Source organism: Thalassophryne amazonica, chromosome 10 (assembly GCF_902500255.1).
Source record: "Thalassophryne amazonica chromosome 10, fThaAma1.1, whole genome shotgun sequence".
Taxonomy (NCBI): domain Eukaryota; kingdom Metazoa; phylum Chordata; class Actinopteri; order Batrachoidiformes; family Batrachoididae; genus Thalassophryne; species Thalassophryne amazonica.
Genome location: NC_047112.1, coordinates 25,832,813 through 25,858,202, shown reverse-complemented (window position 1 = coordinate 25,858,202; position 25,390 = coordinate 25,832,813). Strand labels below are relative to the sequence as shown.

Genomic DNA, 25,390 nt, shown 5'->3' with positions numbered 1-25,390 from the left:
ATTGAGTGCCAGCAGGAACTCTTTTGATTTCTGCGTGTCTTTCTTATCATTTAATAAATGTGCCATGTTTAGTTTACAGTGAGGTCAAAGTTATTTCAGCTGTCGTATTTAATGAAAGGCATCCTGAGATGTTTCCATGTCTGAGAGCTCATGGTAGTTGTAGTGCATGCCAGCTTTTGAGTGTGCACATTGATTTAATTGATGATCAAGATGTTTATGTTCAGAAAACATGTTTTTTGCTGCATGTTTTTTTTGTTGTTGTTGTTTTTTGTTTTTTGCCTTGTCCTTTGTCTGATCCTCTTCAAAACTTAATCATCTTGAGATGTCTGCCCGACTAATATTAATATTCCCACCAAGTTTAGTGAAAATCCATCTATTTTTTTTAGTTATCTTGTTCACACACACACACACACACACACACACACACACACACACACACACACACACACACACACACACACACACACACACACACACACACACACAACTGATTGAAGTCTGCAATGGTCAACTCTGGAAATTTGGAAACTTGAACTGTTCCAATAACAGTCATCTAGGTAGTCTTGTTAAAACTGCTGGAAAAATCTCAGGAAGTCAGCAGGCCGGGGTGTCGATCTACAAGAGACAGGTCCTGAGAAAGGCTAATGCAATTCTGGATTGTCCTAATCACCTACTGAAAAAAAGAGTTTGGGCTTTTACCCTCAGGCCGTCATTTTAATGCTCCTATGAGGAGGACTAAAAGATTTCAGGTCTTGTTTATCCTCAATGCAATTTTATGACTTAATGGCAATTAGCCCTTAGGTGAGCTTGTCTTCTTGCACTACCATTTCTTATTTGCACATCCACACATTGTGCTTTTGCAATACTTTGTAGTTTTGGTTTTTCAGTTTTGGCATGAATTCTGGATTGAACATTTGACATTTGATAGTGATTTTGTGTATGTGTATGGTGCTTTTTAATATTGTATTGTTTTTATTATGTCTGATTTTAGACTTTTAATTGGGTCTTATTTTCACTGTCATATTATTGTCTTTGTGTACCTCGTCTTTTGTGTGCTCCTGCTGCAACACTAATTTCCCTTTAAGGGACAATAAAGAAATTCTGATTCTGATTCTGATTCTGATTCTGATGTAGCCATAGCAGATGTTTTGATCATTTGTATAATTCTTGCAACTGATTTTTTTTTTTGTCTTAATATTTATTTATTTATTTGTCTTTACAATTTTTTTTATTGTTTTTGTCTTTTTAGCATGAGTTTTCTACAATCATATGAAATTCACAGGAATATACAGTAGTGTTCAGAATAATAGTAGTGCTATGTGACTAAAAAGATTAATCCAGGTTTTGAGTATATTTCTTATTGTTACATAGGAAACAAGGTACCAGTAGATTCAGTAGATTCTCACAAATCCAACAAGACCAAGCATTCATGATATGCACACTCTTAAGGCTATGAAATTGGGCTATTAGTAAAAAAAAAAAGTAGAAAAGGGGGTGTTCACAATAATAGTAGCATCTGCTGTTGACGCTACAAACTCAAAACTATTATGTTCAAACGGCTTTTTTTAGCAATCCTGTGAATCACTAAACTAGTATTTAGTTGTATAACCACAGTTGTTCATGATTTTTTCACATCTGTGAGGCATTAATTTTGTTGGTTTGGAACCATGAATTTGCTTGTTTACTAGTGTGCTGGGGGTCATTGTCTTGTTGAAACACCCATTTCAAGGGCATGTCCTTTTCAGCATAAGGCAACATGACCTCTTCAAGTATTTTGACATCCAAACTGATCCATGATACCTGGTATGCGATATATAGGCCCAACACCATAGTAGGAGAAACATGCCCATATCATGATGCTTGCACCACCATGCATCACTGTCTTCACTGTGAACTGTGGCTTGAATTCAGAGTTTGGGGGTCGTCTCACAAACTGTCTGCAGCCCTTGGACCCAAAAAGAACAATTTTACTCTCATCAGTCCACAAAATATTCCTCCATTTCTCTTTAGGCCAGTTGATGTGTTCTTTGGCAAATTGTAACCTCTTCTGCACGTCTTTTATTTAACAGAGGGACTTTGCAGGGGATTCTTGCAAATAAATGAGCTTCACACAGGCATCTTCTAACTGTCACAGCACTTACAGGTAACTCCAGACTGTCTTTGATCATCCTGGAGCTGATCAATGGCTGAGCCTTTGCCATTCTGGTTATTCTTCTATCCATTTTGATGGTTGTTTTCTGTTTTCTTCCATGCGTCTCTGGTTTTTTTGTCCATTTCAAAGCATTGGAGATCATTGTAGATGAACAGCCTATAATTTTTTGCACCTGCGTATAAGTTTTCCCCTCTCCAATCAACTTTTTAATGAAACTGCACTGTTCTTCTGAACAATGTCTTGAACGTCCCATTTTCCTCAGGCTTTCAAAGCGAAAAGCATGTTCAACAGGTGCTGGCTTCATCCTTAAATAGGGGACACCTGATTCACACCTGTTTGTTCCACAAAACTGACGAACTCACTGACTGAATGCCACACTACTATTATTGTGAACACCCCCTTTTCTACTTTTTTTTTTTACTAATAGCCCAATTTCATAGCCTTAAGAGTGTGCATATCATGAATGCTTGGTCTTGTTGGATTTGTGAGAATCTACTGAATCTACTGGTACCTTGTTTCCCATGTAACAATAAGAAATATACTCAAAACCTGGATTAATCTTTTTAGTCACATAGCGATACTATTATTCTGAACACTACTGTAACTTGACCACAGAAAGTTTTTCCATTGACAAATGTCCACATTATCTTCTGCTGCTCTGAGACAAATAGTTTTATTGTCTTCTTGGAGTGTTTTTTTCCGGGCACCCTCGGGGTTAGCTGAACACTCGCTGTAATCTCCGACCAGTCCTGTTTATGCCATTAACATTTCCTGGAAGCTTGAAACCAGCTACTGCATGCATATCAGTTCACTTTCTACTATGTTACACACCCCAAAAGCACTGCCCTGGAGGACTGTCATGGGACTATGTCTGTCACAACACTCTTGAACTGACCTGGAGATAAACACAGACCACAGACGGATGTTACTCAGTGAGAATTATGAAATAGGTGAAAATTCTCAAAGCACAAGTTTAAAGAAGCAGTGTTGCAAATGTATGACACAAGTGGCCTGGCATCCTCGCACCACAGAGAGCAGGGGAAATTGCTCAAGCCTAAAGAATGAATGTAATATGTGTAATGATGCCATAGCACGCCATCATTTCTCCGTCGTCCTATGCTTGCTTCACAGGTGCCAGTCATTGCCATAGCCGGATCAGGAGGTGGTTTCCGTGCCATGGTGGGCTTCTCAGGCGTGATGAAGGCTCTGTTTGAGTCCGGGGTCCTGGACTGTGCTACCTATGTCGCTGGCCTCTCTGGATCCACCTGGTCAATTTATTTCTATCACAGTCTTTATCCACACCTCTTGTATTTCTGATGTTTTATCTCAGCTTACCCCGTGTTACTATTGTTGTTGTTTTGTTTCTCTTCTGTAACCATCTGTCTGTGGTTATTGTCATATCTTGACGCATTTGTCCACCACACAGAAAAGTCTGAGGCCTAGTATGAACCCAGAACCCTTCTTTTTATGAGCAGTAGACCGAATCACTTGCATCATGATTACCGCAGCATCATTTGCAAAAAAAAAAAAAAAAAAAAAAAAATCAATCTACGCTTTCAAATCCCTTACATTTAAGCATCTTTAGATATAATAATAAGTTGTATGACAAATTGTGATGTACTTGAAGCTCAAGATCTTACAGTAGTCCACCATTGCCAATTTTTGACACTCAATTGTGTATGTTTTTGACTGAAAAGCCCAAACAAAACACCATTTACCCAATCAGGGCTTGAAAACAAGTGTAATCTGTGGTAAAAGTAGTGTTGTAGAATATTGTGAGCAATCTCAAAGTTAAAAAAAAAATTGTCACATTAGGATAAATCTTGATCCACACAACATAAAGAACCAAATTTAATTGATGCCATTTGGGGGTACAGGTGTGTAAAACAGGTGAAAGTGAACAAGCAGGGACAATCACAGCTTTCTGGTCTCTGAGCAGAAGTCTCCTTCTGATCCTTCTCCACTACGGGAGACCTATGAAAACATGCCATGCTCTTCAGCAGAAGACAGCTTTGAAATGATAAGAAAGACATTTAGCTGTTTGGAAAAGTGTGGGGGGAAATAAGGAAATAGTATGGGAATCGTGCATACGCTGTGTTTTTGTCAATACTCAAATGTAAGTGTGTAGTAAGCAGTGTTTTGTCTTCAGTTTAGATGGTTTTTTAAAACCTTTTCTCTGCATCTCCTTTTTTTTTGTTTCTATAGGTACATGTCCACTCTGTACTCCCACCCAGACTTTCCAACAAAGGGCCCAAAAGAGATCAACCAGGAGCTGATGAAGAGAGTTAGCAGTAACCCGCTGAGGCTATTGCTGCCCAAACACATTACAAACTACATCCAGGCCCTGTGGACCAAGAAAGCCGCAGGGCAGCCTGTTACCTTTACTGATATCTTTGGTATGCTAATAGGAGAGACACTTATACCTGCGGTAAGACGCACATCACTGCTACATCAATCATCTTCCATTCAGCCCATCTTTCATTTCCTCTCTTTCCTGCTTTTATGTCCATTACACACTGACATTCTACATCATAGAAATTGTACCATAGTCTCATTTGAACCCTGCATGATATTGCGGGATTTGACCACTTACAGGGTCCTCCGCAGCCATTGCGCAATATATACACAGCATAACTTATGGATAAATGGTGTACTGTTTTGTTTTCGGCTGTAATCACAGAAGCAGTGATGAAAAGTGTTTTTTTTTTCAGTTCCCAGTGGAGAAGGGAAGACAAAGCGAGTGGGAGACATCATGTCCGTATATGTTAGCCTACACAGCTAACCAGAGTAGCGCCATTCTCTCGCCTGCAAAACTGCCTGTTGAGATCTCTGGTTCTGGATGTCCCAGCTAGAGAACATGTACTGTGTTTAGACGGACATGAACTTACAACTGCCCACTGTGACACGTGTGTCTGCTTGCTGTCCTCACGTGGGCATACATAAAAACATATATCGCTGTTGCGACGGGCTGCAGCGAGTGAGCGCACGGCACGCACATTGACAGGGTGCCCCAGGTGATACGAACCGTCAGATCATAACACGCAGCGGACAATCTGAATGTCACACCACCCACTTGAGCTCTGTTCCACATGACACTGTGTCTGTCCCATGGCGCGCCGTCCAGAAGACACACGTGTCGGGCCGGACATGTGCGCTCGACCAGTAGGTGTGGACATGATAAGAGCACCCTGCTTCTCATTCATGTCATTTCATGACTGTACGTCTGTGACCATAGGTCATCTACAGAGGAACAGACGGTCCATACTTGTATTGCCTGCTTGATAAGAGGGATTCAACAAAATGCATTTTTTTTAATGGTTTGTGATTTTACTTTTTTTAAATACATCTACAGTGGTCCCTCGTTTATTGCGGGAGTTACGTTATAAAAATAACCCACGATAAGCGAAATCCGCAAAGTAGTCAGCGAGATTTTTTGCAATTATAGATGTTTTAAGGCTGTAAAACCCCTCACTACACACTTTATATACTTTTCTCAAACAGGCATTAACATTTTCTCACTTTTCTCTCCTGTGTAAACATTGTCTTTTTTCTTCTGGGCGAGAAGATTATTAACAGACACATGCAGAACTCTCCCTTCGCTCACTGCCTCCAGAGGTACGGATGCGGGACCTGCAAAGAATCTAAGTCCTCTCTCAGTGGCCACGGAGCTCTGCTGCTGCGGTCAACATCCGCATCAAAACAGCGAGCATAGTCTCTGGACTTGTTGCCAGATTTGGCGCAGCTCCGCACAGCAGACAGGAGGGCGGTGTGAGTGGCCCGCTGCTGCCTTTACCAAGCCCACAGACTCAGTAAGTGCATCGGAAGCAGTGAGAGCAATCACGTTGATGGCGACCGGTGCCGTGACCGGCCCGCCTGATAAGGACGCAGAACACAATGCGCTGTTAAAAAAAAAGCATGCAAAATTGCACTAAAAATCCGCGAAACTCTGATGCCGCGAAAGGTGAACTGCGTTATAGCGAGGGACCACTGTATCTCCTTGTTGATTTCAGGCATTTTTCCACACCATTTACATTACAATGATGGTAGCGCAGTGGTGAAGTTTCTGGCTGGCAGTCAGAGCTTTTGTTAATTGCAGGTTCGAATCCTGTGGTTGGCGTGTATTTTTTTCACAGCAGCTGCGCGATGTGGTTGCATCTGAAGCAGTTGCTGCAGCTGCTCGCATTGTGTTCCCATTGTGACTGTGTCGTGCACGAAACCATCGCAGCAGGATCGTTCATGCCTGCCCGTTGGCTCAATGTTTTTGTGGTTCGCTCATACGAGCTGTTCTGCTGTGATTCGCCCTGATTTGTATTTATTCGTACTATGCGTGAAGTCAACTAACATTGTTTGAATAAAGTTTTATGGTTAAAAACATTTGTAAACCCTAAAATCGTACATTTTCATTCCTGTTGGAGCTTATACACTAATCCAATAAGCAAAATTGACACATTGTGTGAAGGCAAGAAGCATCACCTCGAGGAGATGAGGGAGCAGGTCCAGCCAGAGTAAATGCATTAATTATATTATAAAAATTATTTTCTGAATGTGTTTTAAATTTCTTAATGTTGTTTGTTTCATACTTTTGTACTGTGAAGAAACTATATGTTGATGTTGGAAACTACTGTTTAATTTCAGTTGTTCATTTAATTATTTACAACTTGGATCTTCATCTGATTCAAAGTTGTAGGACTGGGTTGCTTGACGCAAGGATGTTTCGCTTCAAATCGCAGAAGCTTCCTCAGCTAAAATTCTTGCTCTGGTAGTCTGACTTCTGTCTTGACTCTTGTAGAGAAGAATAACAGAAGCTAGAAAAGCTGGAGTATTAAACCTAACCAGACCCCTCCTACTGAGAGGCAGACTGCTATTGGCTAGTGACTAAACAGTTGTTCTAATTAGCACCTATTGTGCTCTAGTTAGCACTTTCCTAATGACAGGGTAGCTGTCCCTCCTAATGATGGGACTGACGCCTCTCCTGACGGCTCTCCTGACAGCTCTCCTGAAGACTCAAGCAACCCAGTCCCATCGAAGATTCAAGTTTCTCTACTATGGAAACCACCTGGGCAACTGAGAGCCTTCACAGAAACCCAAGCCAAAGCTAAATTCATATAGTAAAACTTAGCAGTTAGCTTCAGCTACATGTTTTAGCAGTTTATTGGTTTTGCATTATCGCTGTCAACTTTTGAGGTAGTGGATTTGCTGTTATTGAAGCTAACTTTTTATGTTATTTGTGCGCACCCCTGCATATTGTCAACAAAGGGTTCTGACAGTGTTACAATTTGACCACCTGGCAATAAATGACTGAAATAAAATAATACATTGTCTTTTGACAGAGGATGGACCTCAAGCTAAGTGACATTCAGGAGAAAATTAACCAGGCTCAGAGTCCACTTCCTCTCTTCACATGTCTCCATGTCAAGCCAGACGTCTCTGAGCTCATGTTTGCAGGTAAATGTCTCTTTTTGCATCATTTCTAAGTAATAAGTATTGCATGTTCCTCTGTAGGCTTTGCAGAACAATTTTACACATCTAAAAAGAGGTGAGCAGATAAGTTTGGACATTTGAAAAACCACCACAGGCCACATGTTTCCTTGTAAAGTTCCAGTTTTACTCTCAGAGAGGATGTGTCGTGACACGATGGGCTGCTGTGTGGTGCAAGATAACAGCTATACTTTGTCCAGTAATTGTGTATCTGCACAAGTGACAGTGATAGACCATGTCTAAGTCCTCACCCTTACCAAAAAATAGTACTGATAAGTATATAAAAAGTAAACTAGAAGTATACTTGAAACATACTTGCATGTACTACTTTTGGTAAGGGCAGTTCATCAAATATCAATCAATCAATAAATCAATCAATCAATTTTTTTATATAGCGTCAAATCACAACAAACAGTTGCCCCAAGGCGCTTTATATTGTAAGGCAAGGCCATACAATAATTATGTAAAACCCCAACGGTCAAAACGACCCCCTGTGAGCAAGCACTTGGCTACAGTGGGAAGGAAAAACTCCCTTTTAACAGGAAGAAACCTCCAGCAGAACCAGGCTCAGGGAGGGGCAGTCTTCTGCTGGGACTGGTTGGGGCTGAGGGAGAGAACCAGGAAAAAGACATGCTGTGGAGGGGAGCAGAGATCGATCACTAATGATTAAATGCAGAGTGGTGCATACAGAGCAAAAAGAGAAAGAAACAGTGCATCATGGGAACCCCCCAGCAGTCTACGTCTATAGCAGCATAACTAAGGGATGGTTCAGGGTCACCTGATCCAGCCCTAACTATAAGCTTTAGCAAAAAGGAAAGTTTTAAGCCTAATCTTAAAAGTAGAGAGGGTGTCTGTCTCCCTGATCTGAATTGGGAGCTGGTTCCACATGTTGATGGTTTGGATGAAGTAACTAATGAAAATAACTCAGACAGAACAATCGGAGAGAAAGAGTCTAACCAAATACCGGCATCACTGAAAGCAGCCAAAGATAACGATACGTCTTTGGGATGGTTATGAGTAATTTTTTCTCTAATAGTTAAAATTTTGTTAGCAAAGAAAGTCATGAAGTCATTACTAGTTAAAGTTAATGGAATACTCAGCTCAATAGAGCTCTGACTCTTTGTCAGCCTGGCTACAGTGCTGAAAAGAAACCTGGGGTTGTTCTTATTTTCTTCAATTAGTGATGAGTAGAAAGATGTCCTAGCTTTACGGAGGGCTTTTTTATAGAGCAACAGACTCTTTTTCCAGGCTAAGTGAAGATCTTCTAAATTAGTGAGACGCCATTTCCTCTCCAACTTACGGGTTATCTGCTTTAAGCTACGGGTTTGTGAGTTATACCACGGAGTCAGGCACTTCTGATTTAAAGCTCTCTTTTTCAGAGGAGCTACAGCATCCAAAGTTGTCTTCAATGAGGATGTAAAACTATTGACGAGATACTCTATCTCACTTACAGAGTTTAGGTAGCTACTCTGCACTGTGTTGGTATATGGCATTAGAGAACATAAAGAAGGAATCATATCCTTAAACCTAGTTACAGCGCTTTCTGAAAGACTTCTAGTGTAATGAAACTTATTCCCCACTGCTGGGTAGTCCATCAGAGTAAATGTAAATGTTATTAAGAAATGATCAGACAGAAGGGAGTTTTCAGGGAATACTGTTAAGTCTTCTATTTCCATACCATAAGTCAGAACAAGATCTAAGATATGATTAAAGTGGTGGGTGGACTCATTTACTTTTTGAGCAAAGCCAATAGAGTCTAATAATAGATTAAATGCAGTGTTGAGGCTGTCATTCTCAGCATCTGTGTGGATGTTAAAATCGCCCACTATAATTATCTTATCTGAGCTAAGCACTAAGTCAGACAAAAAGTCTGAAAATTCACAGAGAAACTCACAGTAACGACCAGGTGGACGATAGATAATAACAAATAAAACTGGTTTTTGGGACTTCCAATTTGGATGGACAAGACTAAGAGTCAAGCTTTCAAATGAATTAAAGCTCTGTCTGGGTTTTTGATTAATTAATAAGATGGAATGGAAGATTGCTGCTAATCCTCCGCCCCGGCCCGTGCTACGAGCATTCTGACAGTTAGTGTGACTCGGGGGTGTTGACTCATTTAAACTAACATATTCATCCTGCTGTAACCAGGTTTCTGTAAGGCAGAATAAATCAATATATTGATCAATTATTATATCATTTACCAACAGGGACTTAGAAGAGAGAGACCTAATGTTTAATAGACCACATTTAACTGTTTTAGTCTGTGGTGCAGTTGAAGGTGCTATATTATTTTTTCTTTTTGAATTTTTATGGTTATGCTCCATCAACATGTTTATTAGACCCCATTCCTACCAGGCTGCTCAAGGAAGCCCTACCATTATTTAATGCTTCGATCTTAATTATGATCAATCTATCTTTGTTAGTTGGCTATGTACCACAGGCTTTTAAGGTGGCAGTAATTAAACCATTACTTAAAAAGCCATCACTTGACCCAGCTATCTTAGCTAATTATAGGCCAATCTCCTACCTTCCTTTTCTCTCAAAAATTCTTGAAAGGGTAGTTGTAAAACAGCTAACTGATCATCTGCAGAGGAATGGTCTATTTGAAGAGTTTCAGTCAGGTTTTAGAATTCATCATAGTACAGAAACAGCATTAGTGAAGGTTACAAATGATCTTCTTATGGCCTCGGACAGTGGTCTCATCTCTGTGCTTGTTCTGTTAGACCTCAGTGCTGCTTTTGATACTGTTGACCATAAAATTTTATTACAGAGATTAGAGCATGCCATAGGTATTAAAGGCACTGCGCTGCGGTGGTTTGAATCATATTTGTGTAATAGATTACAATTTGTTCATGTATATGGGGAATCTTCCTCACAGACTAAAGTTAATTATGGAGTTCCACAAGGTTCTGTGCTAGGACCAATTTTATTCACTTTATACATGCTTCCCTTAGGCAGTATTATTAGACGGTATTGCTTAAATTTTCATTGTTACGCAGATGATACCCAGCTTTATCTATCCATGAAGCCAGAGGACACACACCAATTAGCTAAACTGCAGGATTGTCTTACAGACATAAAGACATGGATGACCTCTAATTTCCTGCTTTTAAACTCAGATAAAACTGAAGTTATTGTACTTGGCCCCACAAATCTTAGAAACATGGTGTCTAACCAGATCCTTACTCTGGATGGCATTACCCTGACCTCTAGTAATACTGTGAGAAATCTTGGAGTCATTTTTGATCAGGATATGTCATTCAAAGCGCATATTAAACAAATATGTAGGACTGCTTTTTTGCATTTACGCAGTATCTCTAAAATCAGAAAGGTCTTGTCTCAGAGTGATGCTGAAAAAACTAATTCATGCATTTATTTCCTCTAGGCTGGACTATTCATTATTATCAGGTTGTCCTAAAAGTTCCCTAAAAAGCCTTCAGTTAATTCAAAATGCTGCAGCTAGAGTACTGACGGGGACTAGAAGGAGAGAGCATATCTCACCCATATTGGCCTCTCTTCATTGGCTTCCTGTTAATTCTAGAATAGAATTTAAAATTCTTCTTCTTACTTATAAGGTTTTGAATAATCAGGTCCCATCTTATCTTAGGGACCTCGTAGTACCATATCACCCCAATAGAGCGCTTCGCTCTCAGACTGCAGGCTTACTTGTAGTTCCTAGGGTTTGTAGGAGTAGAATGGGAGGCAGAGCCTTCGGCTTTCAGGCTCCTCTCCTGTGGAACCAGCTCCCAATTCAGATCAGGGAGACAGACACCCTCTCTACTTTTAAGATTAGGCTTAAAACTTTCCTTTTTGCTAAAGCTTATAGTTAGGGCTGGATCAGGTGACCCTAAACCATCCCTTAGTTATGCTGCTATAGACGTAGACTGCTGGGGGGTTCCCATGATGCACTGTTTCTTTCTCTTTTTGCTCTGTATGCACCACTCTGCATTTAATCATTAGTGATCGATCTCTGCTCCCCTCCAGAGCATGTCTTTTTCCTGGTTCTCTCCCTCAGCCCCAACCAGTCCCAGCAGAAGACTGCCCCTCCCTGAGCCTGGTTCTGCTGGAGGTTTCTTCCTGTTAAAAGGGAGTTTTTCCTTCCCACTGTAGCCAAGTGCTTGCTCACAGGGGGTCGTTTTGACCGTTGGGGTTTTACATAATTATTGTATGGCCTTGCCTTACAATATAAAGCGCCTTGGGGCAACTGTTTGTTGTGATTTGGCGCTATATAAAAAAAATTGATTGATTGATTGATTGATTGATTAAATAGATTTTTGCTGGTTATTGGTAGTCTGGGAGCAGGCACCGTCTCTACGGGGATGGGGTAATGAGCGGATGGCAGGGGGAGAGAAGCTGCAGAGAGGTGTGTAAGACTACAACTCTGCTTCCTGGTCCCAACCCTGGATAGTCACGGTTTGGAGGATTTAAGAAAATTGGCCAGATTTCTAGAAATGAGAGCTGCTCCATCCAAAGTGGGATGGATGCCGTCTCTCCTAACAAGACCAGGTTTTCCCCAGAAGCTTTGCCAATTATCTATGAAGCCCACCTCATTTTTTGGACACCACTCAGACAGCCAGCAATTCAAGGAGAACATGCGGCTAAACATGTCGCTCCCGGTCTGATTGGGGAGGGGCCCAGAGAAAACTACAGAGTCCGACATTGTTTTTGCAAAGTTACACACCGATTTAATGTTAATTTTAGTGACCTCCGATTGGCGGAACCGGGTGTCATTACTGCCGACGTGAATTACAATCTTACCAAATTTACGCTTAGCCTTAGCCAGCAGTTTCAAATTTCCTTCAATGTCGCCTGCTCTGGCCCCCGGAAGACAATTGACTATGGTTGCTGGTGTCGCTAACTTCACATTTCGCAAAACAGAGTCGCCAATAACCAGAGTTTGATCCTAGGCGGGTGTGTCGTCGAGTGGGGAAAAACGGTTAGCGGTGTACACGGGGCTTCTGTTTAGGGCTACGCTTCATCCTCACAGTCACCCAGTCAGCCTGCTTTCCCGGCTGCTCGGGATCTGCCAGGGGGTAACTAACGGCAGCTAAGCTACCTTGGTCCACACCGACTACAGGGGCCTGGCTAGCTGTAGCATTTTCCACGGTGCGGAGCCGAGTCTCCAATTCGCCCAGCCTGGCCTCCAAAGCTATGAATAAGCTACACTTATTACAAGTACCGTTACTGCTAAAGGAGGCCGAGGAATAACTAAACATTTCACACCCAGAGCAGAAAAGTGCGGGAGAGACAGGAGAAGCCGCCATGCTAAATCGGCTAAGAGCTAGTAGCTACGCTAAGCTAGCGGATTCCTAAAAACACGCAAAGTGAATAATGTGTAAATAATTTAGAGGTGATTCAGCAGAAGGAGTGCTTTAGTTAAGGCACGTAAAGATTACACTGGGAAACAAATCATAATCTAGATAACTAGATCAATCTAACTGCGCAGATTAAACAGCTAACAGATACAGAAAAACACCGCTGTGCTCCGGAACAGGAAGTGATACAATACCGCAGTGAGAGCCAACCACCAGAATATCTACTACATTGTACTGGAAATGTAGAAAATTGTCTTTTTTCCCTGTTTTGTCTCTTACCTGTCTTTTGTTTCTGTCTCAAGCACAATTTAGGTTTGCACCTTTCACGATCCTTATCTTTGTCACTGTTTGTTTAATGGTGGTTCTGTGTGTCACCCCTTTAATTTAGGTAAAACTAAGGGGAAAGCAAATTGCTGTTGCCATATTAAAACTGTATGAATACTTCATGGTATGAGCTGTCTGTGACTCACACTTAAGTGACATCTACAGACAAGGGGTTAAAAAAGGTATGGTTTGATGCTTGGATCAGTAGAATTTCCGTAGCCATCTTGGAAAATGGCTGCCTTTTTGAATGGGCTTTTCCAAAGTCGTATCTAAGGAAAAATAATTTATTTATTTTTTGTCAGATTTGGTGTTTAACCACCATTTGAAAGATTCCCCTCAAATACTCTGCTGTCTGCTCCACTAATCAAGTTCTTACAGAATCATACAAGAATTTCTGCACATTTACGGAGTTTTTGAATTATTGTCCAGACATCATACAAAGGGTTAAATTATATTTTAAACATGACAGTGTCATACACAAACTACAAAAAAGTAAACAAAAATGGTCTTGATCCACATATGAATCCAATTCAAAATCTTTCTTGAGGCAATGACTATGTCTTTATTCACCAGTTCAAACTTTTTTGAGGTTTTTTTTTTTGTTGTTGTTCCTAAGACAGAGGGATACAATCAAACCGAAAAGATTTCCTCCTTGGCAGAGTTAGTAATAACACTTAGAACATCTGTAATCTTTCTCGTGTAGGGTGGAGTATTTGACAACAGTTACAAAAGTGTAGCTGGGTTTTTTTTTCCTTTCTTTTTTGGTGAAGAGCCACTAATGTGCAGTCTACTTTTAGTGGCGCCTCACTTTGATATACTACCTGAGGGTGTGGCCGAGCTTATTGTTCCCAAGTACCTTATCTAGAATATCATGGGGTTTTTATTCCATTGTTAGTTCTCACGCATGCACTATGAAAAGTGACCTTCAGGTATGAAATAAAAACTTGTGCGTCACTCAGAATATGAAAGAACTTGCTTGTGTCTATTTGTGGAGCTACTCTTGGTTTAAATCCCCAGTTTATTTATGGCCAGGTTCAATGGAAAATACCTTGTTGTCAACAGAAAGTTGTTATAATTGTGAGCTGTTGTTGGCCAAACCGAGGCAGCACGGTGGATTAGTGGTTAGCACTGTTGCCTCACAGCGAGAAGGTCATGGGTTCAATTCCCGCCTGTGGCCTTTCTGTGTGGAGTTTGCATGTTCTCCCCGTGTTTGCGTGGGTTTCCTCCGGGTCCCACATCCAAAGACATGGGGGTTACGTGGATTGGTTAAGGTTTAGGTTGGGGGTAGGAGAGTTGGGTTAGTAGTGAGTTAAAAAAAATTACCCTGTCATGAAAATTTGAATCATTTTGTGACGGGAGAACGAAAAAAATGTGAGACTGGGCTGGTTTTAGTATGTTTCTAAATTGTTCTATTCTGTTCCCCTCATTGCTGTGTTCCATGTGCCAATTGATTTGATTGATTTGATTTGTTTATTTAGCATAGAATAAAACTCATACAAAAATAATGTATAAACATAAAACAATAAAAGTGAGAGAGAAAAAAAATCCAATATGAGTAATGTGCAACTGAGTGGTGGAAGCCAAAAAGGCTTATCGAGAACCCACTCCTGAACAAAACAAACACAGCAACAGTATATGACAGTATTATTTTATCATTTTATCCAGATTTTAAATACTCCTGCAGGATGTTTGCTTTTAGTCTACTTTTATATCTGTATAAAATGATGGATGGATTTACAAGATGTACTGTATCATTCCAAGATTTAACACCATGATATCTGATGTGACGCTGATAAGGATTCACTCTATGAAAAGGTAAATGCAAATGTGCAGCCTGCCTGGTCGGATAATTATGAATTTGATGGTTATGCACAAAATAATATTTGATGAAGGAAGGCCACTTAATATCATAGAGATCTCTGAAAACAAAAGTCCAGGTCAGGAAAATATTTATATGGAAAATATTTAAGAGCTGCAATTTCAAAAACAAAGGTGCAGGTTTTGAACGAGTAGTTATTGAAACAATTTTTTTCTGTAGAAGAAATATTTTGTTTATATAAGTTGCAAAGGTACATCCCCATACAATATTACAATGAATTAAATATGGATAAACTAAACTATAATATAATGTTAAAAGACATTTGTGATGTACTAAATGTCTTATTGTGCTTACAACCCCTGGCAAAAATTATGGAATCACCGGCCTCCGAGGATGTTCATTCAGTTGTTTAATTTTGTGGAAAAAAAGCAGATCACAGACATGACACAAAACTAAAGTCATTTCAAATGGCAACTTTCTGGCTTTAAGAAACACTATAAGAAATCAAGAAAAAAAGATTGTGACAGTCAGTAACGGTTACTTTTTTAGACCAAGCAGAGGAAAAAAATATGGAATCACTCAATTCTGAGGAATAAATTATGGAATCACCCTGTAAATTTCCATCCCCCAAACTAAAACCTGCATCAAATCAGATCTGCTCGTTGACATTAACCCTATGCCATGACATTGATCCTATGTGTCTTTTTGCAAGGAACGTTTTCACAGTTTTTGCTCTATGGCAAGATGCATTATCATCTTGAAAAATGATTTCATCATCCCCAAACATCCTTTCAATTGTCCAAAATATCAATGTAAACTTGTGCATTTATTGATGATGTAATGACAGCCATCTCCCCAGTGCCTTTACCTGACATGCAGCCCCATATCATCAATGACTGTGGAAATTTAGATGTTCTCTTCAGGCAATCATCTTTATAAATCTCATTGGAACGGCACTAAACAAAAGTTCCAGCATCATCACCTTGCCCAATGCAGATTTGAGATTCATCACTGAATATCACTTTCATCCAGTCATCCACAGTCCACGATTGCTTTTCCTTAGCCCATTGTAACCTTGTTTATTCTGTTTAGGTGTTAATGATGGCTTTTGTTTAGCTTTTCTGTATGTAAATCCCATTTCCTTTAGGCGGTTTCTTATAGTTCAGTCATAGACGTTGACTCCAGTTTCCTCCCATTCGTTCCTCATTTATTTTGTTGTGCATTTTTGGATTTTTGAGACATATTGCTTTAAGTTTTCTGTCTTGACGCTTTGATGTCTTCCTTGGTCTACCAGTATGTTTGCCTTTAACAACCTTCCCATGTTTTTTGTATTTGGTCCTGAGTTTAGACACAGCTGACTGTGAACAACCAACATCTTTTGCAACATTGCATGATGATTTACTCTCTTTTAAGAGTTTGATAATCCTCTCCTTTGTTTCAACTGACATCTCTCGTGTTGGAGCCATGATTCATGTCAGTCCACTTGGTGCAACAGCTCTCCAAGGTGTGATCACTCCTTTTTAGATGCAGACTAATGAGCAGATCTGATTTGATGCAGGTTTTAGTTTGGGGGATGGAAATTTACAGGGTGATTCCATAATTTATTCCTCAGAATTGAGTGATTCCATATTTTTTTCCTCTGCTTGGTCTAAAAAAGTAACCGTTACTGACTGCCACAATCTTTTTTTCTTGATTTCTTATAGTGTTTCTTAAAGCCAGAAAGTTGCCATTTGAAATGACTTTAGTTTTGTGTCATGTGTGTGATCTGCTTTTTTCTACAAAATTAAACAACTGAATGAACATCCTCCGAGGCCAGTGATTGCCAGGGGTTGTATGATTCCTATTGACTTGGCTATTTTTTATTTTTTTTTACAAACATGATCAATATGTTCTTCCAAGACAGTTTCTCATCTATCCACACACCCAGTTGTGAATGAAATCATTCAGCTTCTGAATTTTTTTAAGCTTTTAATGGGTAATTTCGTCAGCAAAGATGAGTTTTATTTAAAATGGTAAATAGACTTTTTATTTATTTATATAGCGCTTTTCCATCTGCATCAGACACTCAGAGCGCTTTACACTGAGAGCAACTAGGGGATTAAGGACCTTGTCCAAAGGCACTTAGTGATTTTCCGGTCAGGCTGGGATTTGAACTGAGGATCCTCTGATCTCAAGCCCAACACTTTAACCACTAGTCAATCACTTCCCCTAATTTACCATTATTATGGAGGTACAAAAGAGTTCTGTACAACTTTAAATTCATGAATATTGTGTTGATTATGTCAGCTCAACATGTTTCTGTTGCATTGGCATGTTTATCCTGCAGACTGGGTGGAGTTCAGCCCTTATGAAATTGGGATGGCAAAGTATGGCACGTTCATGACTCCCGACTTGTTTGGAAGCAAGTTTTTCATGGGAACTGTGGTCAAGAAATGTGAAGAAAACCCTCTCCATTTTCTAATGGGTAAGTAAGACATTTTTTTTTTATCATCTATAACACCACAGTCTGATCTTTTTTTCCCCGATAGTGATGGTGTGTTTTTGTTTCCACAGGTGTGTGGGGCAGTGCCTTCTCAATTCTGTTCAACAGAGTGCTGGGGGTGAAAGACACAGCAGGTGGCAGCACTATGGAGGAGGAGTTAGGTAATTTTTCTGTTATACTTTGTGTTTTATATCAGGCATCATTATCGTGGCAAACATGATGTGATGAATACACATAATTTGTTTTAGTGATTCTAAATCCAGATGGCACCAGCACTGCATGCTGTGCAGCAGGGACAACAGTGCAATCAGTGTTCTAATGTAATCAATTCAAGTCACTTTATTTAGAAGACAGCAAACTAAAAACATGTTACTTTAAAGCGCTTTACATGAGTGATGTCCCCTGTGAACAAGCACCCCGCTGAGAGTGACAGTAAGGAAAAACTCCCACAGGAGGAAACCTCAAGCAGACCAGAATCAGTGGGGTGACCATCTCCTTTGGTCAAACTAAGAAATAAAACAAAAGCACAACAAGATCAACAGAACATACAATGACAGAAATGCTGCAGTTAAACAACCCTTACTCGTGATTAACCATAAGCCCTATAGCTTGATGTTTCTTCCCTGTTTAAACAGTGTAGAATATCAGCACATCCAGTGCAGTGGGTGCAAAAGGCTGGGATAAAATGATTGAGTTAATAGAGCATTTTTTGAGACTCCACCTGTAATGGAATGTCCTTTGTTGACAACCAAACCTCCTGCCCGGGCTGGTATGCAGGGGCTGGGGATCGCCGGCGGTCTGCATGGGCCTTGGCCCTCGTCCGGGCTTTGAGCAGGGCAGAGCGGGCAGAGCGCCACACCCGACGGCACCTCCTCAGATGGGCCGGGACCGAGGGCACCCCGACCTCTCCCTCCACAAGCGGAAACAATGGGGGCTGGTACCCCAAACATACTTCAAACGGGGAGAGGCCGGTGGCAGATGAAACCTGGCTGTTGTGTGCGTACTCGATCCAGGCCAGATGGTTGCTTCAGGCCGTCGGGTGCGCTGAGGACACGCAGCGAAGGGCCTGCTCCAATTCCTGGTTGGCCCGCTCTGCCTGTCCGTTCGTCTGGGGATGGTACCCGGACGAGAGGCTCATGGTGGCCCCCAGTTCCCTACAGAAACTCCTCCAGACTTGCGAGGAGAACTGGGGACCATGGTCAGAGACGACGTCGGATGGAATCCCATGCAGACGTATGACATGGTGGACCAGGAGGTCTGTGGTCTCCTGGGCCATCGGGAGCTTCAGGAGGGCCACGAAGTGGGCCGCCTTGGAGAACCGGTCCACTATCGTGAAGATGGTGATCATGCCCTGGGACGACGGGAGGCCTGTGACGAAGTCCAGGCCGATGTGGGACCAGGGGCGGTGAGGCACAGGTAACGGCTGGAGGAGTCCCTGTGCCCGTTGGTGGTCAGCTTTTCCCCTGGCGCAGGTGGTGCAGGCCTGGACGTACTCTCGGATGTCGGCTTCCACCAGAAGCGCTGCCAGACCACTGCCACGGTTCTTCGCACCCCTGGATGACAGGAGAGCTTGGACCCGTGACAGAAGTCCAGGACTGCAGCTCTGGCTTCTGGTGGGACATAAAGTCTGTTCTTTGGGTCGGTCCCCGGGTCCGGGTTCCGTGCCAGGGCCTCCCGGATGGTTTTCTCCATGTCCCAGGTGAGGGCGGCCATGATAGTGGACTCTGGGATGATGGATTCCGGTGGATCTGACAGCTCGACCTTGACTTCCTCTTCGTGGACCCGGGACAGGGCGTCAGATCGCTGGTTTTTGGTCCCGGGGCGGTAGGTGATCCGGAAGTCAAAACGCCCGAAGAACAGTGACCAGCGGGCTTGCCTGGGGTTCAGACGCTTGGCGGTCCGGATGTACTCCAGGTTCCGATGGTCCGTGAAAACCGTGAAGGGTAACGTTGCTCCCTCCAACAGGTGTCTCCACTCCTCAAGAGCCTCTTTCACCGCTAGGAGTTCCCGATTGCCGACGTCGTAGTTCCGCTCTGCTGGGGTCAACTTACGGGAAAAATAGGCACAAGGATGGAGAACCTTATCAGACTCCCTGCTCTGGGACAGCACAGCTCCTATCCCTGAGTCAGAGGCATTCACTTCGACTACAAACTGGCGATTGGGATCGGGCTGCACCAGAACGGGTGCAGTCGAGAACCGACGTTTCAACTCCTTAAACGCGGCTTCGCACCGATCCGACCAGGTGAAGGGACTTCAGTGGAGGTTAGGGCCGTCAGGGGGCTAACTACCTGGCTATAGCCCTTTATGAACCTCCGGTAGAAATTTGCAAAACCACGGAACTGCTGTAATTTCCTACGGCTTGTCGGTTGGGGCCAATCCCTCACCGCCGCAACCTTGGCCGGATCAGGGGCGACGGAGTTGGAGGAGATTATGAACCCCAGGAAGGACAAAGAAGTGCGGTGGAACTCGCACTTCTCATCCTTCACAAACAGCTGGTTCTCCAACAACCGCTGCAGGACCTGACGTACATGCTGCACATGAGTCTCAGGATCCGGGGAGAAGATGAGGATATCGTCCAGGTATACGAAGACGAACTGGTGCAGGAAGTCCCACAAGACGTCATTAACCAACGCTTGGAACGTCGCGGGCGCATAGGTGAGGCCGAACGGCATGACCAGGTACTAAAAGTGACCTAACGGAGTGTTAAATGCCGTCTTCCACTCGTCTCCCTTCCGGATCCGAACCAGGTGATACGCATTCCTAAGATCTAGTTTGGTGAAGATTTGGGCTCCATGCAAGGGCATGAACACAGAATCTAGCAGAGGCAGCGGGTATCGAGTGCGAACCGTGACTTCGTTCAGCCCTCTGTACTCAATGCATGGACGGAGTCCGCCGTCCTTTTTGCCCATGAAAAAGAAACCTGCACCCATCGGGGAAGTGGAGTTCCGGATCAACCTGGCAGCTAAGGAGTCCCGGATGTAGGTCTCCATTGATTCGGGCTCAGGACGAGAGAGATTGTACAACCTGCTGGACGGGTACTCAGCGCCCGGGATCAAATCAATGGCACAATCATACGGACGGTGCAGGGGAAGAGTGAGTGCCAGATCTTTGCTGAAGACGCCAGCAAGATCATGGTACTCCTCAGGCACCACCGACAGATTGGGGGGGGCTTTAACCTCCTCGTTAGCTGTCACACCGGGTGGAACCGAGGATCCTAAACATTCCCGGTGGCAGGTGTTGCTCCACTGTGTCACTGCCCCAGACGGCCAATCAATCCGGGGATTGTGCTTAATCATCCATGGCAATCCCAAAATCACTCGGGAGGTAGAAGGTGTTACATAGAACACAATCTCCTCCCTGTGATTCCCAGACACCACCAAAGTCACGGGTGGTGTCTGGTGTGTGATTAATGGGAGAAGGGTGCCATCTAGTGCCTGTACCTTCAATGGTGACGGTAGAGCCACTAGAGGGAGCCCTACCTCCCTGGCCCATCTGCTGTCCAGCAGATTCCCTTCAGACCCCGTGTCCACCAGTGCTGGAGCGTGAAGGGTAAGATCCCCACTCAGGATCATCACTGGGATGCGTGCGGATCTACGGGCTTTCCCCGCGTGAATGTTATGACCCACCCTTAACCCAGTCTCTAAGGGCGGGCGTTGAAGTTTAACCGCTTGGGGCAGTTTCTTTGTATGTGCTCATTCGAGCCACAAAAAAAAACATTCTCCACGAGCCAGCCTCCGTTGTCTGTCATGTGATTTTACTTTAGCCCTGCTCGTGTCCATAGCTTCGTCAGCAGGGGGAGCTGTTGCCCCACGGAGCTCTCCGACTGTGGAGCGTGGGGACGGCGGCAACCTTTCGGACCCGGAAGGAAGAGGGACGGCTTGCGCCCGGCCATGCCCTTCGCCCCGCTCCCGACGGTGTTCTTCTAACAGGTTGTCTAACTGTATGACCAGGTCGACAAGGCCACGGCTCATCCTTAGCCAGCAGGTGCTCCTTCAGGACCGGAGACAGTCCATTTACGAATGCAGCGCGGAGTGCAACGTTATTCCAGCCGGACCTCGCAGCCGCGATGCGGAAGTCGACTGCATACTCGGCTGCACTCCGACGTCCCTGTCTCATTGACAGCAGCACGGTCGAAGCGGTCTCGCCTCTATTGGGATGATCAAACACCTGTTTAAACTCCCTCACAAACCCAGTATATGTCGTTAGGGGCCGTGAATTTTGCTCCCAGAGCGCCGTAGCCCAGGCGCGTGCCTCTCCTCGAAGCAAATTAATAACATAAGCCACCCGGCTGGCATCTGACGCGTACATAATGGGACGCTGTGCAAAGACGAGCGAACACTGCATTAAGAAGTCTGCACACATCTCGACACAACCTCCGTACGGTTCCGGAGGGCTTATGTATGCTTCAGGGGATGGGGGGGGTTCGTTGAATCACCACTGGAATGTCTGTATTCAGTGCTCGGTCAGCAGGAGGAGGTGCTGCAGCAGCGCCCTGAGTGCGTGCTTCCACCTGGGCGGTCAGAGCCTCCATCCTCCAGTTTAGTATAGCGTTCTGCTCGGTTACCAAGTCCAACCGAGCAGTGAAGGCAGTTAAGATTTGCTGCAGTTCACCTAACACGCCTCCTGCCGACGCCTGTGCACCCTGTGTTTCCATTGGTGGTTCACTCTATGGTTGACGCCCCTCGGGATCCATGAGCTGGCCGAGAAATCCTGTTGTGAAAGTGTAGGTACACGGACCCACAACAGGGGGCGTAAATGAACGGACAATGGAATAAGCCAAAATATAACAATTTAATGTTGTGAATGTGCACAACAGAACAACATACAACACAATTTAGATTAACAGTCAATAATTCACAGTAACGTGTGGGCAGGCTCAAGGATAGAAGACGCCCGTCCAGAGAAGAGCCGGATCCCACACGCTTTCCACTGCCACCGGATCTGAAGCACCCCGGAGCCAGTACCCTTGGGTACTGCTGGCAGGAAGAACAGACAGGTGATGGTGGGTGCGTGAACACCCAGCAAACAGTCAGAAAGGGTGGGTAACACCTCCACCACTTAAGCACAGTCACGCAGGAACAATAACGTGCAGCGCCTGAAAGACTACTTATCCTAGGAGTGAAGAGCATCGTCTCCTCCCAGCTTCCAGCTGCTGACCAGTCAACAGGAATGCCTGCAAATGTTCAGAACGATTGTACGGCACAAAACTACGGCTGAGTGTTTACCTGATTGGTAGACGATTTCTCGGCAGTGAGGTGAAGATGCTGCCCGGCTTTTATGAAGATGTGGTTGTGGTGATGATGAGTGACAGCTGGTGCTGGTGATGAATGCCAGCTGCCACTCCCGGTTGCTCCGGCGCCCTCTAGTGCCTGAAGCCCACACTTCAGGCAGGGCGCCCTCTGGTGGTGGGCCAGCAGTACCTCCTCTTCAGCGGCCCACACAACAGCATTGCCTTTAAGACAGTAACAAATATCAAGAGTTTAAGTGTGAGGTTTTCTGACAAAGGAATGTTTTTGTGGATATATGGAGCAGGCAAAAGTAGCACAAAAACAGCAAGAGTATTGATTGCAATGACACATGGAATAACATGTTGCCTCCACTGCTATGTTCACTATCCAACATGCAGTGATTGAAGAGAAGGAACAAGAAAATGCCATGTTTCCTTCCTGTAAGTCTGTAGGTGTTTTTCCATCAGATGGCTTCATGATTAATCAAACTTTTCACAGCAACAGGTTCTGCAAATAACGGCTGATTACTTTATAGAGTGAACTAAAGTGGTTTTTAAATCTAGGGTAAGTGTACCCATTAAGCCCACCACAATTTAAGTTTTGCCATTTTTCCTATATATTGACATAATTTATAAGTGACATCATTTGTTAAAGGGCAAGATTTACCTTTCATTTGAATATTTAATAATTAGTTGATATACAATTCAGAGGTGGTGGCAAAGTGGTTAAGGCACTTGGTTTCAGTGTGGAAGGTTCCTGGTTCGAATCCTACCCTTACCACATTTCTCCATGTAATGTAGAGTTGCGTCAGGAAGGGCATCCGGTGTAAAATTTCTGCCAATTCAACATGCAGATCCACCTTGGATTTGATGTGGCGACCCCGAGTACAAAACAAGGGAGCAGCCGAAGGGACTTACTAGTTGATATACAATTCAAAAGACATAATTAAGAAATTTTAGGGAAAAAGTCAAAAGTCTGGAATGGGCTTAAATGGTACCACGGTACGGTATATGACAGTGAAAATATTTTTTAAAAAATCCCTTTTGAACAAGATCATCTGAACAAATGAAATAAATGACAAATAGTGCAGTACACAACACAGAACAATGAACCTGTAAAAAAAAAAGTTAATTTATGAAATTAATCAGCTCCACAGAACAATTTATGATGCATTTATCTAAATATCTATGTCAAATGAATAACAAATAATAACAAAATGCTTAATATTTGTAGCTGACAACCTTAGTTCTTGTGGCAAAGTAGCAGTAACAGGGCTCGGTGTGTTAACCTGGCATCAGCTATCTATGCTTGCCCATAAAACTCATCTTTCCATTTGAAGGGAAATTGTATAATTTGGCAAAATACGATTTATCTATAAATCAAAATTAGTACATTTACCTCTTATTTGACATAATATTAATGTACTTACCAAAGATGTGGCTGAAAATGAGTGAAACCTGACAGGTCCCAAAACACCTACGTTTTTGGTTATCTTCTAGTCAAGGGTCCCAAGACTGTACACTTTTGGGCGGAGCTAAATCAACAATGGAAAATGAGATTTGTATACAATAAAAAAATGTCATAGAAGTAACAAACCATTTGATTGGATGAAGTAATGGATGGCAAAATGTATGTTTTCCTTTATTGTAAATTGACATCAAAGTTGAAAGTGGACTTAATGGGTACACTTACCCTAGATTTAAGACATTTTTGTTATTGATTTCCTACAATCAGTAATTCTTCATAAATTCTTTATATTTTATTATATTATTATTTAATTTATTTTGTATTTAGGAATATTTCATTTTTATATAGTTCCTATTTTATCAATTGTTTTTTGTGAATTATATGGTGGTATTTTTTATTGTATTTTACTTTGTACAGATCTACAACTGAGGCTGTGTACATAATAATAATTATTATTAGTTTGAATTATTTTTGAAAATTACAAAATAATACCTATGAGCACGAAGACAGTACAGCTACAGCATAGTGACATTTGACCTCAGTGACCTTGGCCCCAAGGGCCATTCCATAATGAACCTACATATGTGTAGGTGTGAGAGCATTAAATTCAGCATAATGTGGTTGTCTTGTCTTTCTTACAGAGCAGATCAAACCGCAGCACATCGTTGGAGACGACAGTCTGGACAATGAGGAAGAGCCACGCAGTAGTGAGCTGAGACAGTGCTTACAACATACTTCTTATTGTGCAGTCCAGTTTAATTTTAAGTGGTGGAACAGAGATGTGAAACTCTGACTTGTTGACGCCTTCACACCTTTTGAAAAATGTGTTGGTGTTGCTGTGCATGTTGTTGCTGCTGTACATGTTGGCACAGTGAGGCTGCACAATATAAAGGAGCATCTGCAGTGACCACAAGGTTGTGAAAATGTGCGAAAACACCAAGGTTTAATTTAAATGCCGGTGATAAATAATGAAATTTAAGGTGTGTTTGATAATTATGTCTAAAACTTTTGCACAGCACTGTATGCTTGGGCAGAGCAGGGGATTTACAGTGAGGAACTTAATGATGTTTTCATGAATGTTCCAAAAAGTGAGAAGTGGAGAAGTGATCATTTTGACCTATCTGG

The 25,390-nt window shown here is 42.7% G+C and overlaps 1 protein-coding gene across 1 annotated transcript in view; it reads left to right on the top strand.

The window, feature by feature from the left end:
* The window catches only part of LOC117518469 (cytosolic phospholipase A2-like), a 72,121-nt gene that overhangs the window by 16,967 nt on the left and 29,764 nt on the right, over positions 1-25,390 (top strand). Inside the window, exons 7-12 of the mRNA XM_034179598.1 lie at positions 3,284-3,420; positions 4,358-4,580; positions 7,483-7,597; positions 17,415-17,552; positions 17,642-17,731; positions 24,907-24,972. Of these exons, the coding sequence (XP_034035489.1) occupies positions 3,284-3,420; positions 4,358-4,580; positions 7,483-7,597; positions 17,415-17,552; positions 17,642-17,731; positions 24,907-24,972 (769 nt within the window). The remainder of the gene's footprint in view (positions 1-3,283; positions 3,421-4,357; positions 4,581-7,482; positions 7,598-17,414; positions 17,553-17,641; positions 17,732-24,906; positions 24,973-25,390) is intronic.